This window comes from Bos indicus x Bos taurus, chromosome 28 (assembly GCF_003369695.1).
Source record: "Bos indicus x Bos taurus breed Angus x Brahman F1 hybrid chromosome 28, Bos_hybrid_MaternalHap_v2.0, whole genome shotgun sequence".
NCBI lineage: Eukaryota > Metazoa > Chordata > Mammalia > Artiodactyla > Bovidae > Bos > Bos indicus x Bos taurus.
In genome coordinates this window covers 13,218,623-13,235,588 of record NC_040103.1, presented here as the reverse complement: position 1 = coordinate 13,235,588, position 16,966 = coordinate 13,218,623, and the positions used below count along the sequence as shown (strand labels likewise).

At 39.4% G+C, this 16,966-nt stretch overlaps 1 protein-coding gene across 5 annotated transcripts in view; it reads right to left on the bottom strand.

Moving 5' to 3' along the window:
• BMS1 (BMS1, ribosome biogenesis factor) overlaps positions 1 to 15,815 on the bottom strand; it is a 32,092-nt gene extending 16,277 nt beyond the window's left edge. Inside the window, exons 1-12 of one of the 5 annotated variants that reach the window (XM_027530501.1) lie at positions 15,531 to 15,815; positions 13,998 to 14,212; positions 12,962 to 13,152; positions 11,896 to 11,975; positions 9,634 to 9,822; positions 8,875 to 9,017; positions 8,041 to 8,162; positions 7,173 to 7,366; positions 6,040 to 6,179; positions 2,237 to 3,000; positions 1,922 to 2,023; positions 937 to 1,094 (exon numbers count right to left, since the gene is read on the bottom strand). In XM_027530501.1, the coding sequence (XP_027386302.1) occupies positions 937 to 1,094; positions 1,922 to 2,023; positions 2,237 to 3,000; positions 6,040 to 6,179; positions 7,173 to 7,366; positions 8,041 to 8,162; positions 8,875 to 9,017; positions 9,634 to 9,822; positions 11,896 to 11,975; positions 12,962 to 13,152; positions 13,998 to 14,173 (2,259 nt within the window). In that variant the 5' untranslated portion in view covers positions 14,174 to 14,212; positions 15,531 to 15,815. The remainder of the gene's footprint in view (positions 1 to 936; positions 1,095 to 1,921; positions 2,024 to 2,236; positions 3,001 to 6,039; positions 6,180 to 7,172; positions 7,367 to 8,040; positions 8,163 to 8,874; positions 9,018 to 9,633; positions 9,823 to 11,895; positions 11,976 to 12,961; positions 13,153 to 13,997; positions 14,213 to 15,530) is intronic. The other 4 variants (XM_027530503.1, XM_027530500.1, XM_027530502.1 and 1 more) reach the window with 4 other exon arrangements.
• Between the last annotated feature and the right edge of the window lie 1,151 nt (positions 15,816 to 16,966).

Sequence of the window (16,966 nt, the reverse complement as noted above, 5' to 3'; positions counted from 1 at the left end):
AAAACACAGTGAGACGTGTTGTCCAGAGGGTAGCTATAACATGTGGTTATTTAAATTCTAATTAAGATCAAACAAAACAAACAAAATTTTAGTTCTTCTGTCTCAGTAGCCACATTTAAAGTGCTCAATAGCCACAAGTAGCCACACAGGATGGTTCTTCACAGATCATTTTATTATCCCTCTTCCGTAGAGAAGAGTGGACTGTGACTAGGATGGACACATGGTGGCTACAGAGGTACTCACCCAGTCAGCCATTAAGTCAAACAATTACTTTATGTGGTTTTTCTATAATCTGTATTAAATTTTGCCCCCCCTCCAAAAAAGGATTATATAAAATAAATTAAAACAGATAATTGACAGTGACTGGCCCTCCCTGACATTTCAACTAAACTGAATGATCAAAAGAAGCCAGCCACGGAAATGTCAGAACATTCCAGAACAGAAAATAGAAGGCAAGAGGTCTAAGATGGGATTAAACCTTGAAAGTCTGAGAACTGAATGAATTCTGTGACTAGACAGTGATGAGTGGGAGATGAAAATTTACCAGTGTTATGGATATCTGTTTCCTTATAAATAGTAGAAATTCTAAATGTTAACTCAAGGATATTATACATCTCCTAGTTATAAAATACAAAATATCTCACATGTATGAAAACCTACATGCAACACTTCGAAATAAAGATTAATAATACTATCCACACTAAGAGCTAACCATTCTCCTTTGTTCCATTAACACATGTATATGGTCTGACTAAACTCAGAACATAGTATTGCTTAGGATGCATGAAATACTCATTCCAATATCTGGAGAAATGTCCTCTGTTATGTTATAAAAATAAGCCTAATAACAGGTAGGCAATTTTGAAATTATATAATCTTTTAGAACAATTCCTGAATTCTCTGTAAGTCAAATACACTATTCATATTCAGCCTTACCTCCTCTAAATCCCAATCATGGGGCGCCTCTACATGAAATCTGGAGCAGTCCAAAGAGTCAGCCTTGTGCTTACACTCGCTGGCAGGCTGGCTGACACGAAACAACCCTCCAAGCTCTTCTCCATTATCACCATCTTCTTCTTCGTTATCCTCTGTCACTGAAGAAATCACCATGACAGAAAGGTGAGAACAAATCTACCCACTAGAGGACCTGGCACTGAGGTTCCCTCTTTGCGGTAGATATGGTGATGCCCCTAAGCACATCAGCCACAGACACAGAAAGGCCAGGAAACTTCTGCTCAGCATGTAGTCTGGAGGGAGAATACTGAGGGTTGGGGCAGGGAGGGGACGTTTAAAGACAGAGCTTTCAAATATCATAAAGAGTTTCTCTTTAAGAGCATTGAGTCTCTAATCACTAAGATTACTCAGGCAAAACTTGAACAGAAATCATTAAACACCAACCCAATTCAAAGCTCCTAGGTCACATATACTCTTTGGCTTTGTTCTAATCATATAGTAAATAGGAACTGCAATATCAGGTTCACCACTTTGTCTTTTGCATTACTGAGTCAAGCTCTTTCCATAAAGAACATATATACAAATTAGATCAGAGAAGGGTAAAAGGAAAAAACAGAATGAGTTATACAGAGCACTCATTCTCAGAGAGCAAAAAAAACACCTTTAGAGAATTTTTTCTGCTACTAAATTCTACAAAAAATTCCCATGAAGGATTTTCTACAGGGGGTACAAAATGACATAACAGAAGAGTATTCTTATCAAAAGTTTTGTTTTATGGCAAACCCGTAAATCTACTTTGTATGACTGATTTACAGTTCTCATCAGCTGAAGATTAAAAACATCTGCCAAACATAAAATATGACACCCAGGAATATCTTATGGATGTCAAAAGTATGACAGAAATCCTCTAACCAATCTCATCTCCTTTTCAGAAAACAGTTTAAAAGATTAGAATGAGCTCTTTTACCTGTCCCATAAATAAGCTTTCGAAGGTTTGGAGTTGTTTGCTGCTGCCTCAGAAAGGCCTCAGCTGCCTTCCTGGAAAGGTCTTCCTTCCACTTGAGGGCACCTGAAAAGACAACACAGACATCCAGTTAAGTCTGTTTATCTGTCCCTATGCTTCGTGCTCATTGCTCATTCATCCTGAAAACCTTTTATGAGTTATAATATTTGAACAGTTAACAAAATCTCCAAAACAGCTGAAACTCAAATGTAGACATTCTATCTGTAGAACCCTTTCAGTGCCAAGTTTACAATGGCAGTTAAATAAATTTAAGCATACCTGAAGTTTCTGTGGAATAGTTATTTTCTTCCTTATAATCTTCTTCTTCTTTGAGTAAGTCTTCTATATCACTGGTCTCATCAATTAAGTTCCCTGATCCCAGTTTCTGACTACTGACAACTTGAGAAGGTTTTGGAAACTTTTTCCCAATAGCCTCTTCATTTTCTGAATCCTCCTCCTCTGTACTGAGAGAGGAATTTCCTTCAGGTTCGTCTTCAGATGCAAACGCCTCTTCAGCTGTGCAATGACCTGAATCTGAAGTGGTGAAAGTTGCTTTTTTCCTTGTCAAAGACTTCTCCATATTCAAACTATCACTTGAATCATCAGTTTGTAACAGTTCTGGCTTACCACCTTCTCTAACAGCCTCAGATTCTAAAATATCCCTCTCTTCCTCTGCAGTGGAATCCTCTTCTTCACTGCTTTCATCAGCTTCCTCTGCTTCTTCTTCCACTGAGCTCCTCTCAAGGTCATCATCACTGTCAGCAAACGCTGGCAAATCCACCTCAAAGTCTTCTTCCGTCTCAAGTTTTTGCCGTTTTATACCTTTACCAGACATATACTGTTTATCAGTCACTTCAGCATCTTGCCCCTCTTCTGTTTCATCATCACTATAGCTATTTTCCAATCTGTCACTATCAGACATTTCATCATCTTCATCATCACTCTCTCCAGACTCATCTTCTTCTTCATCTCCAAAAATGGCTTTCCGACGCACTCGACCAGTTTTCAAATCCACCTGCTTTTCCTCTTTTGGCATCCACTGCCTATATGAACAAAAAAATGCAAAATAATTCTATTTGTACAATAATCAGCTACGCCAGAGATGGCAGGTCAATAAATATGCAAAGAAACAGAAAAAAATGTCAAGAAATGGTTTTAATGACACAAGATATAATGGAATGATTTGATAAATACTGGAATAGTTATAGTCATATGCAAACTCATGTATATTTATGTAGTACCACTCTTCAAAAGAACTTACAGAGAAAATAGAGAAATAACTTTCATTTAAAAAAAAAAAGTCTAATTTTACAAAGAAATGGCTCAAAAGGGAAGTGGGCGCTTAATAGATCTTTTAGAAAACCCATTATTTCCAAGCTTGAAACCGATGATCCTCAGGGAAATAACTGACTCCAGGTCCAAGGCAGGGAAAGTACAAAGCAAGCCTGAAATATCCTATTATTAGAAAGCAAGATGTGCTCTGGCACTAACAGGAACATGCCAAAAGGACACAGAAGACAGACTGAAGGGGCAATAAAGGCATCACAAGCAATAATGATAGTAATCGCATAATAACAAGTAGATTTTTTATTTGGGGGGCTGCCCCCACAGGTTGAGGGATCTTAGTTTCCAAACCAGGGATCAAACCCAGGCCCCAGCAGTAAAAGCACCAAATCCTAACCACTAGACTGCTGGGAAATTCCCCTTTGAAACCCCATTATTCAATTGTGATACTAAAATAAAAAGGTGAAAGTTCTGTGTCAAAGAATGCCAGCTAAAAAACATAGAAGCAGTAACAGATGACAAATACTGCCATTTTGAAAATACCAATACAATAATTGATAAAGAAGAATCAAGATGCCAAAATTGGGGTAAGAAATAAAAAACTATCAAGCTATTTAATGTAGCAGCATTATATAAAACTGTGAAAAAAAATCAATTAGAAAAATATTAAAAATTGTACTAAATGAAAATGGGTAAGTTAGAATACATCAATAACAAAATGATGACTATATAAAGAGAATGTATAGAAAAAGCAAGTGCTTACAATTAGATACAAGAATTCTACATGTTTTATAACTAACTGTAACTATCTTAAAGTATCCATGTACACAAGAATGATTAGAGGAATGTTCAAAAATGGTAAAAGATAATAATAATGATCATAATAGCAGGGATCTTTTAGTGATCCTTCCTAACTGTCAGGCACCATGCTAAGTAGTGCATGGGCACTACTGTGTTTAATCATCATAACTCCTATGAGATATTAGGAAACGGATTTCTCCAAACTGGCAGACACACTGAATTTAACTACCACAATATACCTGTGGTGTTGGAGAAGACTCTGAGAGTCCCTTGGACTGCAAGGAGATCCAACCAGTCCATCCTAAAGGAGATCAGTCCTGGGTGTTCATTGGAAGGACTAATGCTAAAGCTGAAACTCCAATACTTTGGCCACCTCATGTGAAGAGCTGACTCATTGGAAAAGACTCTGATGGTGGGAGGGATTGGGGGCAGGAGGAGAAGGGGACGACAGAGGAGGAGATGGCTGGATGGCATCACTGACTCGATGGACCTGAGTTTGAGTAAACTCTGGGAGTTGGTGATCGACAGGGAAGCCTGGCATGCTGCGATTCATGGGGTCACAAAGAGTCGGACATGACTGAGTGACTGAACTGAACTGAACTGAGTTAGAGGGCAGCTGACGATCTTTTTCTAAAAATGTTTTCCTGTTTTTGTATATATATATATAGTAAGTTATAAAGTAGATAATCTCAATCATTTTCAGACTAATTTTTATTAGCAGTCATAAATCACTATTACTTCAGTTCAGTTCAGTCCAGTCGCTCAGTCGTGTCTGACTCTTTGCGACCCCATGAATCGCAGCACGCCAGGCTTCTCTGTCCATCACCAACTCCCGGAGTTCACCCAAACCCACGTCTATCAAGTCAGTGATGCCATCCAGCCATCTCATCCTCTGTCGTCCCCTTCTCCTCCTGCCCCCAATCCCTCCCAGCATCACAGTCTTTTCCAATGAGTCAGCTCTTCTCATGAGGTGGCCAAAGTACTGGAGTTTCAGCTTCAGCATCATTCCCTCCAAAGAAAGCCCAGGGCTGATCTCCTTCGGAATGGGCTGGTTGGATCTCCCTGCAGTCCAAGGGACTCTCAAGAGTCTTCTCCAACACCACAGTTCAAAAGCATCAATTCTTCGGCGCTCAGCCTTCTTCACAGTCCAACTCTCACATCCATACATGACCACTGGAAAAACCACAGCCTTGACTAGACGGACCTTTGTTGGCAAAGTAATGCCTCTGCTTTTGAATATGCTATCTAGGTTGGTCATAACTTTCCTTCCAAGGAGTAAGCGTCTTTTAATTTCATGGCTGCAATCACCATTTTGGAGCCAAAAAAAATAAAGTCTGACACTGTTTCCATTGTTTCCCCATCTATTTCCCATGAAGTGATGGGGCCAGACACCATGATCTTAGTTTTCTGAATGTTGAGCTTTAAGCCAACTTTTTCACTCTCCTCTTTCACGTTCATCAAGAGGCTTTTTAGTTCCTCTTCACTTTCTGCCTTATATACAACCAAAATACCCACTATGTATAGATATGTACAAATTCCCAACCCAGACTGAAAATAACTCACATAAGTCAGATATTAGTCCAAATTAACCCACAAGAGATATTACAACACAATCTAAGTAAAAATTTTAGAGACAAGGTATGTGATTTCTAGACAGAGACCTGAACTCTGCCTGTTATTTTGGCCAATTAAAGTCAAGTGGCTTCAGGACTCCTAAGAAATAAAAACAACCCATGGAAAAGGCTTTGTAATGTTTGAGAAATATTCTGAGTCTGTGAAAACTGAATCCTTCATATAATTTCAAGAAAATATTTCCATGTATCGTTACATAAATGAAGAGCCCTCAGAAACAGAAGCACATACAAAGCAAAGCAGGACCAAACCACCAGGAATGATTCCCACCAAAATGTTTTATGATGGCAAAATGATGTATGATATAATCTTACATAATAAAGTTTTTTTTTTTAATATTAAGAATAGAAAAACAGCACACTTACCCTTGGTTGTCTATATCTTCTGACCCCAGTGGTTTGGAATCAGAAAACAGTGTCACTCTACTTGAAGCCATCTTGGCATCAATAGTGGAATGGGTGGAAATGAGACTCTGGACCAGTTCATGAGTGGGCCTCACCTCCTCCTGTCAAGGTCACCAAGAAAGGGAAAGTGAGGAACGCGCAAGGATTCTGAAGAAAAACACACTGGTTTCAATCAGTTTCTCAAAATTACCTTAAACACAGTTTCTGAGAACCTTTCTTACTGCCTCAAAGAAACAAAAAAAAGAATTTCTACAACAAAGCCTACAACTGATCTCTGTCCTCATTAAACTCTTCCAAAGTTCATGGAGTAAATAATCTAATAACCTGAATACTGTGTTGCCAATGCTATAGAGAGCAATTACAGAAAAATCTCATTTCAGAACAAAGAAATAAAAATCTGGAGTCTAGTTTTTAAAAATATATTATCTTCTGATATAAACATTGCAATTCAAGGAATTTACTACATAACAAGATCCCTCCCAGTGACCAAAGCTGCATGTGTGAGGGCACTCACTATAATACTCAATTGCTCAAACTAGGGGGACACTGGGACTGAGACCCATAGTCCTCCAATGATTGGTTCAGTAAACAAAGTTTATCTACACAATGAAATACAACATGGCTATGAAAAGCCTGAAGCAAATATGCGGAAAAACAGATTCACATATTCTTAGGTGCTTCCCAGAAGTTGCAAAAGCATTTACAGTCAGCATCTAACAAATACTATCTCTGTCTCTCTAACACACAAATACTATGTATATGATATCTGCATATAATCATCTAGAATATAATCTAAGTAAATACGTATATGTTTAGAGAAAAACAGAAAGAAGACAATGACCAAGAGAGCTGGAGAAATGGGAAGTACAGGCACTAAACTGCTTCCAAAGCTCACACTGGGTGACATGGGATCCCTGGTGTGTCTTGGCAACAGGGATGTATGGAGAGCATGACTTTTCCCTTTCTGCTTGTTGTACTTACATATTCTGAACATTTACAACATGCACTGTGGCCTTTACCATAGATATGAATAAAGATAAAAAGCTTCGTTAAATAAAAGCTGACTACATTACTTCCCATGACTTCCTTCTCACCGATTCCTGGAAGCCATGGCTGCCCCCAAGGTCCACATAGACAGCATCTTTGTCATACAGCACACCACCAACTCCAGAGAGAGGTGCATACACCAACTTCTCCTTCTCATTTAAACAGCGCTTCTTCTGTTGCTCAGGCAGCGCACAAGGGTCTGGGAGGAAACTGACGTCACTCACAGCAAAATCTCCTACACCTGGAAGACAGACACAGAAAGTCGGCGTTTGCTGACAAGTGACTGGTGGCAGAAATGACACAGACAGAAGGCTTCAACCACAAGGGCGGAGCCTGACACTAGCACTGTGCCTGTCCAGCTGAACACCACCATCAAAGTAGAGGAAATGTGGTCAACTCAACACCTCTGGCGACCAATATAGACCTGAGTTACTCTTAAAACTTCAGCAAGATGGCTTTATCTTGTTTGGCCATTTTCCAGTTTTCTTGAAAACTGATTCTTTTGAACTGTGGTTCAAAAGAGAAGACTCTTGAGAGTCCCTTGGACTGCAAAGAGATCCAACCAGTCTATTCTACAGGAAATCAGTCCTGAATATTCATTGGAAGGACTGATGCTGAAGCTGAAGCTATAATATTTTGGCCTGATGTGAAGAACTGACTCACTGGAAAAGACCCTGATGCTGGGAAAGATTAAAGGCAGGAGGAAAAGGGGATGACAGAGGATGAGATGGTTGGATGGCATCACCGACTCAATGGACATGAGTTTGAACAAGCTCCAGGAGCTGGTGATGGACAGGGAGGCCTGGTGTGCTGTAGTCCATGGGGTTGCAAAGAGTTGAACATGACTGAGCCACTGAACAGAGAACTGAAGTCAGGCCAAGAGTTCTACAGATATATTTTACAGCAAAAGGATACCTGGTATGTGAACTTGGCTTTTGTTTTTCAAGTGTGCTCCCCTTAAATAACCATAAAGAGACACCTTCCGGTCACACTTGGTATTTGTTCGAATGTCTTCTGGGTTTGTCAAATCTTCCATCCTAGAAAAACAAACCCAATGTCAGAAATGAATGTCAGAGCTCTTATAACTCTCTTCACATTTCAATGATTCTCACATTCAGTAATTCACTACACATATTATTTAGAAAAGTATAGAAAATACAAAAATAAGGGAGCAGAGTTCACCATCTACCAGAGAAAAAGAAGCAAGGCCTGACTATATCTCTCTTAGGCTCTACAAGATCCCCATTCCATAAGCGAGACACCAGAAATGGGAAACGACATGTACCTGGGGTTAAGGAAAAGTAGAGAACAAATCCAGAAAAACCCTATAAGGAGAAGATAAGCTTTGATCTGGGTTTTTTAGTGTGGCTTAGACTTTGGTAGGTGGAGAAAGGGTATTCCAGGTTGATAAAAAAATATGAAAAAAGCATAAAGAAAGGAGAGCGCACAGCACATCGGAGTGACCGGAGCACCACAGTCCAAAAACAGCATCACTCTGAATTAAGGCTCAAACAGCAGGACGGGGCTCACATCCTATAGCCTTCAAAATCCTCACATTTTTTTGAACACTTCATACTTTTTTTTACTCCTGAAGCCATAGTATCTATAAGTAATGGTACAAAAACAGTAGATATTTTCCATCAACTATAATTCTCTCCATACTTTCAATAATTAAGACAAAATAAGCTAACCTTTTTTAGCTTTGAAACACATGAGTCAGGAAGGAAAAAGTTTACATTCACTTTTTACCTGTCTGCCAGGATATAAGGGTGAGAAGTTTGCCACGTAAGAGGTCTAAACTTCATAACTGTAATAAAACGGCCCAGGTTGTGAATTTCTTGGTTTTGGTATTCTCCGTGTACCATTCCAGAAAGGTAAAATAGCTTCGCACCCTAAATATTACGAAAAACAAAAAATCAAATTCTTGTCAATACAGCACAAAAATAAAGGCCTTTAAAGAAGTAATTCTAAGAAAGGGAGACTTCTAGCAACCCACTGTGCCAACGCTTCCAGAACTTCTCTGGCTTCTCTCAGGATTCATATTGTTAGGGCTCTGTAAGGACAGAACTGCAAATATATTTAGTTTCAAGTTAAGCAGTAGCATGTGTCTGGAGTATGGTACGTAAGGAACACAGGCTCCCTGGCACAGAAAAAATTCTATGACGGATGGGACACAGTGGTATTGCGGAGAGGAACGAGGGGCAGTGTGTGTGCACTGTAGTTCCTGGTCCCGCAACAAGGAAAAACTTTGGATAAATTCTCTTAAATCACAAATTCAAAATACCTAAGAGCGAGACACTGCCTGGTGCAGGAGGAATGCAGAGACAAATGAGACACAGAAAGAGGCCCAGAACAAAGACTATCTAAAGGCGATATTTCAGGGACTATGAACAGATATATTAAGGAAACTAAGGAGGTGATCCTGTAGAGACGCTTGTTAATCTCTCCTACTTATTCTATTTTCAAAGGATTACAGTGTTAGTATTCAATAATTAATTCTTTTCCTACCGGGTAGACTTCTGTCCAGAACCTATGTTTTAGTCGCTTCTTCGTTTTCTTCAGTTGCTTATTATGCTTGAAGGAATCCAGGTGAGTAAGAACACCCATAATTTTAGGAAAGCCATGTACTTGGCAGATGTTTAGAAATTCAAATGTTTCCATTTCAAACCCAAAGCTGGCATCTATAAGCATCAAAACCTAAAAACAGAAGACACAATTTCTTAAGGAGGCTACCCAAAATAGACCACCACCAAACTATGGCTCATGAGCCAAATCTGGCCTATCACTTGTTTTATCACTGAAGTTCCACTGGAGCGCAGCCAGGTTGATTGGTTTATATAGTCTATACTGCACTTGGACTACAACCGCCAACTCAGTAACTACAACAGAAACTGGGACCCACAAAGCCTAAGATGTCTACTGTGTTGTCCTTTATAGAAAAAGCTTGCCAATTCCTGCTCTAGACTAAAACAAATGATTATTTCGGGAATCACCGTGATAGAGAAGAGCACTACCCTTTGTCAACTCAAGATAAATGAAGCCACTATTACTCCTTCAATGTTCATACACGTGCACACAAATCCATATACCATTGTGCCTTCACTGTGACTTCAGAGGCTTTGTGACAACCCAGAACAGAGAAATCAAATTAAGCTGGAATAAATAAATCAATAAATATTTTAAGTATCTACATAACTGGATACTTAAAGAATGAGGTTGAACTATGGTACTTATTTTACACATTCAAGGCATACTAAGTGAAAAAAAAGCAAAGCACAGACAGCATGTATGATAAATAGTGTTAGCTTTAAAAGGGTTGTATGTGTGTTTATATACATATCTGGAAAGATATTGGAGGGTGACTGAGAATGAGGGGTCAGAGAAAGGAAAGCAAAAATCCTGCGCTGTGCATACCCTGTAGCAATTTGAATATCTCATCAAAGGCATGTGTGCCTTTTAAAAGCTTGTATGTATATGAAAGGCACTTTTCTTATTACGTGTACGCTTTTAAAGTTAGTATATGGTGTACGTTACATAAAAGAGAAACTAATGACATGCTGAACTATTTCAATCACTTTAAGTATACAAGATTTAATAAGTTTATACTATTTTGTATTGGCAATAGCACATTTTTATTAATGGTAGTATTACATATTCAAAATTTGAATGGTATTTATTTCTCTGATATTAAGATGGCATAACTGTAACACCTATATTAAATTACTTTTTATGTTTTAGGAGAGTTCCTGGGCCAAAGGATAAAATCTGCAGCTCTTTGTCCCAAAAAGCTCTTCAGAGGTGCTAAACAAACTCTTCAGAGATGCTAAACAAATTTTTTTTTTTTTTTTTTAAAAAGGTATCTGTCAACCCACACTTACTAATCAATATGGTTTAATTTTTTTTCTCTTTGGCTTTATTTTTGCTAGTTTTAAAGGTAATTAACAGAAATTAACATTTCTATAAATGCAATCAAGGCTATAAAATTTCCCTATGCTAAGTAAAACACAGATTTTTCTATTGTAAATGCTCAGAAGTTGTCATGAGATTTTTTTGCCCAATATGGTAAAAAGATCCATATTTGATCATAATTTAAGAACAGAGTTTCTGACACAACCAAGAACAGAGGTTCCATCCTGAGACAAGTTGCTTAGTTTCTGGGAGCCTCAATTTCATCATATGTAAACTAGAGTTAATACCTACTTACTGCAAAGGCATACTGGGGGATTAGCTGAGCTAAATTTGTAGAAACGGTTAGCACAGTGCCTAGTAAAGGTCCAAGAAGTGGTATTATTATAAACTTGTATGTATGTACGTATGTATATCTTAATGAGCTTTAAAAATATATATATTTATTTACTTGGTTGTGCCAGGTTTTAGCTGCAACACGCAAGATCTTCAGTTGCAGCATGGAGGAATCTAATTCTCTGACCAGGGATTGAATCTGAACCCCCTGCATTGGGAGCATGGAGTTTCAGCCACTGGACAACCAAGGAAGTTCCATCAATGTGCTTTTATTAGCTACATTCATTAAACGTTTTCTCTGACCTTTCTTTGCCTTTAGATTTCCGAATATGTTTCATTACGCACATTCTATTTTTATTATAACAATTATCATTATCATCACCAATTCAAACACATCTTTTGTATTCCTGATGATACTCATCATTCTTTCTATAATCTTAAACCTTTCTTTCCTTCAACATGGGATAAATAACCTATCTCATTGCTATAAGTCCCCATCAGAAACCCATGCTGTCCCCAGTGACTTACCAAATCTGCTACTTTAGCCAGGTCAATCATCATGTTAATGTCACAGCCACATTCAATAATGGTGAGTCTGCGCTTTTTACCTATAAATGAAAAAATGAAAATTTTACTTTTAAAAAATCTTGGAAAAAATCTGTTAACTATAATTGTTATTATTTTTTAATTGCATCTGGTAAAGCACCTTATACATTCACAAGAGTATATCAGAAATTCATTTTTATGGGAGAAAACTAATCAAACAAATTCCATCTTAGTTTTCTTGCTATGTTCTCTAACTTTAAAAGAGTATCAAAAGTCCATCCTATGAATTAAGTGCTCAAACAGGTAAAATTCCAACTGGATGGGCAGATAAGTAGGCTTCATGATGGCCACGATCATGCTATTTAGAAGTGGATTAACACTTCTATCTCTATAAAAGTTTTCCCTGTTCTCATAACAGCGGAAAAAACCCTCAAACATAGTGCAACAGAAAGTTCCTGTAGCAATCATTATTTTTAAATTAAACTAAAAGAAATCAGTCATAATCATGGGAATGCCGTAAAGAAAAAGAAAAGCCTTAATCCAAATATATTATTGCTATCAGAAGAGACTTCACATTTTACCACTGTCACATGGGAATTTGTTTCATCTTCCCTCAGACTTTATAGAAAGGTCACCATTTCCCAGAGCAGATGAGTTCTCACAGGAAAAAGAAATGAAAAACTCACTTCCACAAGAATGTGGCTTCATGAGGGCAAGCAGCTGTGCCTGGTGCAAAGCAGGTACTCATTATCTGTTAAATGAAGGTGCTCACCATGACCAAGTCAGCCCACCCAGGTCAGCCAAGCCTTTCAGAGGAGCACAGCTTGCAAATCCATATAGCAGTCAGAATAAGGTATAAATCTACATTATTATTACCTTGGGGAATCTATCCTTTTCTGAAGCTACAGCCACAATAAAAGTACAAGAGCAGTAACATGAAGCGACAGTATTACTTTAACATTTACCAGTCAAGAAAGTGTTCAACAAAGACAGGCATGTCCCCTAGATGACAACACTTGCCATGCCAGTCTGTGATAGCACCTCTTACCTGACACGATTGTTACTGGGCCTCTGATCTCTGTCAGCTTCTGTCTGGTAAAGTTCCGAATGAGGCACTGAATCAAAGTGCTCTTTCCAACTTTTGGAGGCCCCATCACTACCACCACTATTGGTGGGGGCTCTAGTGGAGTTCGATCAACCACTGGAATGTGATGCTTTTTTGTCTTCAAATCCTGAGTCCTATTTGTTTTTTTAAAAAAATAAATAAATTCACTTTCAATATAGACAGCATTATTCCTAGAAGCAAAGACTTTAAAGCGAGCAGAACAGACAATATGTGAATACAATTATACATTGTTAACTTCTGGTCCCAATCCAAATAACCACTTCAGTAAATATACTTATATCAGGCTGACTTCAATAGTACAGATTTGAAAACTATACACACCTTAAATCTGTTTGCCTTATTAGTTGACTTCAATAGTTTAAAAAGAAAACAAGAGACAAACATGGAGGCAGTGTACCATAATAAATAAAAGAGGAGGCTTTGGGGTTAAATTTGGCTCTCCTACTAGAAGAATTTAATTCAATAATGTTTAACATACCTATAATAAGGACTCATTAATGAAAGCTATTTAATACTACACACTGTAACTTTATGAAAGATATCCAGAAAGTAACACAAGTGTACCCATTATCATAGAAATTGTTTAAAATTTACAAATTCTATAAATTCTTAAGCTTTTCTCTTGGACAAAAGAAGCCAATCTGTATGCAAATGCTGGAGGCTAAGTGGCTTCCACAGGAAAGACTTCTTAAATTTCAGTAAAAGAAACACAGCTTGCACCTCCATGTCCTTCAGAGTTGGAACAGACTCATGAACTGAAATAACTGGAGAGGCTCCTACTATTTAAAAAAAATAAATGGAAGAACCACTGCTGCTGCCGCTGCTAAGTCGCTTCAGTCGTGTCCGACTCTGTGTGACCCCATAGATGGCAGCCCAGCAGGCTCCCCCATCCCTGGGATTCTCCAGGCAAGTACACTGGAGTGGGTTGCCATTTCCTTCAGATTCCAGTTAAACATACCTGTGAAAGGATCTCGCCATCCGCACAGCAGACTGGACTGCAAATGCTTTGGGGTTTCTCTTCCGGGCATCTTCCTCATCACCAAGTTGGAGATCTTGCAGATGCCGTTTCTTCTTCTTTTCAGCTTTGGGCCCACTGTTTTTCTTTCTGTGTTTCTTCTGGTCCTTAGTCTCCATAATGGCTTTTTACCAATTCACAAGTAACTCTAACCTACACTGAGTGGGATGAAGGCAAGAGAAGCATTTTACAATCAAAAAAAAAATAAAAATAAAACCCCAGAGAAACATAGTAAATTTCATTTGAATCTTTATGAGGGGATACATATTTCCCACCCCTGTTACTCAACGGGGGTGGGGAGGGGGGACTGCTTAATATTATCCCCAATTTCACTTTTTTCTATTTTGCTATAAATTGGTTACCTCTGCTTAGGTTACTTTTGTCTTAAATATCCTGTATTTTTCAACACAGTAGCTGCCAGGCACATGTAGGTATTGAGAACTAGTGAAACTGAATTTTAAATTTTATTTAACTTTACTTAATTCAACTCTAAATTTAAATAGCCACATGTGACTAGTGGTTACCCTATAAACTCAGCCTTAAAAATCAACTGGATTAATGAAATGGCTTTCATACTTACATATTTTTAAGATATTTTATTTTGAAAAATAAAATCATTTTATAATCTTCCACGACTGAGCGACTGATCTGATCTGATCATCTTCCAACATATTAGCAGTATTATTTTTATCAACTGTTGAATATGCAACATTTCTAAGTTCTAATACATGTGTATATATATATTTAAAAAAAATGGCAATAGCTCCCTGCTGAGATGTGACTGACTCTGGATGTTGCCTGGATACCACATGGGTTTGCAGAAACCCTTACAATGATTTCTGAGTCCCAGGAATTCATGGCCCATAAATTAGGAACCACTAGACTGGAGAGTTTTTTAGGAAAACAGGTCGCATACAATCTGGTGCTTGCTTGGGGGGCGGGGGGTGAGGTTACTTAATTCAATTAAGGTACTAAATTTATTTCAGTTCAATACATATTTGCATCGGCCTATAATAAGCTAGACATTGTACATGGAGACGACTACACCTAAGATCCAGTGGAGGAAACCCAAACCCATGTTCTGTGATACTCTATAGGGACATCAGAAGTCTGCACAATTGTTGGCAAAGACTTCCCACGGACACTCACCAGAGGAAACAGAAAGAACACATATACCAGCATAATGTAAAAAATAAAAACAAATACCCAGAAAAACACTAGCAGGGAGTTGGGAGTGCTGGGTTCTAGGAACGCTTTGACTAAACACGTGTAGAATTTCAGAGACATTATTTTTCCTCTCTACTATGAATATATTTTGGTTCCGAACTTGTACTGATGACTTTCTCCTTCTTACGGCTGGGTGGGGCGTGGTGGCGTGGGGGTGGGGGTGATGAGAAAAGCACAATTTACAGTCAACAGATCTGGCTCAGGTCTAAGTCACTGCTAGGATTACCCAGCTATGAAACGACCTCTCACCTCACCTTGTCACCTTCCCTCCTGGTCCTGGCTCTCTTGAGTGAATTTCATTCAACACTTGTCTGGCAGTTACGAAATATGTCTGCCCGCGGAAGAGACGCTCCTCAGGAGCAGACTGTCCAGGAGAACCGAGGGAGGACCTTAACACGCGCGCGACTCGTGACTCTCTTGGAGCCCCAGGCCGGAAGACCCCACTGCCGCCGATTCCCCCAGCCCGCGGCCGTTACCGGGTTCACAACTGCTACTCTTCCTCAGGCCCGCATGGACAGCGCCGGAAGCGGAAATGTAACCTACCAGCGGACTCTAAACGCCGGCGGGAAACAAGGAGGCAAAAGAAAAAGAGCAGTGGGAGGAAGACTTTCAGAGGAAAGCCAGAAGGAAGGCTTGTGATTGGCTGAGGGCAGATGTTGCAACGACTACGCTGTGCGCTCTACCCGGAGCCCCACCCCGCCCCGGGCCACAGCCCAGTCCCACCCGCGCTGCTACGATGGGTTTGGGAGCCCCCCTACGCACCCCATCCCGGCGTCGCACACGCTCAGGTTCGTCCCGAAGCCGTGGTGATGGTGCGGCATGGTACCCGTTCCCTGGTTCGGGACAAAAGCTAGAAATGACACATTTGTCCTAGTCACACCGGAGTCACTAAGCCCATCCACTTCAAAAGCCCCAGGTACTGCATCCTCCAACTGGCCAAATGGAGTAGCACTCCACTGAGAGTCGCGCTGATTGTTCCGTGTGCACATGTTTAATTCAGGATTTTGACAGAAGTCTCTACTCTTGTGTCAGTTCACCAGTATACAATGTGTACAGACCTCTCAATGGAAGTCAACTACCTTCCTACCTCACAGAGAACAGAGAACATGAAGGACTGCCATGGAGCCCGGAGGTGAATGACATCATTATGTTCACATCCCATTCGCCAGATCTCATTCACATTGTCCCATATGGATGTGAGAGAGGCTGAGAAATATAGATGAGCAATGTGTCTAGCAGCAAAGGGAAATGCATTTTTGCATATAAAAACACTGCCAGGATTCCTTCCATGTAGTTTTCTGATGTAAACTGAACGCTGACTTCGGGTGCAAGGACTTCCCACATTCATTACATGCATAAAGTTTCTTTCCCAGATACAGTTTCTATCATACCAAAGGCTCTGAATTATGGGAGGAATGTTTTGTACACCCATCTTTACATCGTATCTCTCCTGCATGTATTCTCTGATGTGTGACAAGAGTTGGTTTGTACCTGAAGGTCTTCCCACACTCTTTACCGTTATAAGGTTTCTCCCCTGAGTGAATTTTCTTATGTTTAAGGTGGGTTGAACGGTCATAGAATGATTTTCCACACTCTTCACAATCAAAGGGCTTCTCTCCTGTATGTGTTCTCTAATGTACCTAGAGGGATGCCTTCTGGCAAAATGTTCTCCCACATTCTTGACA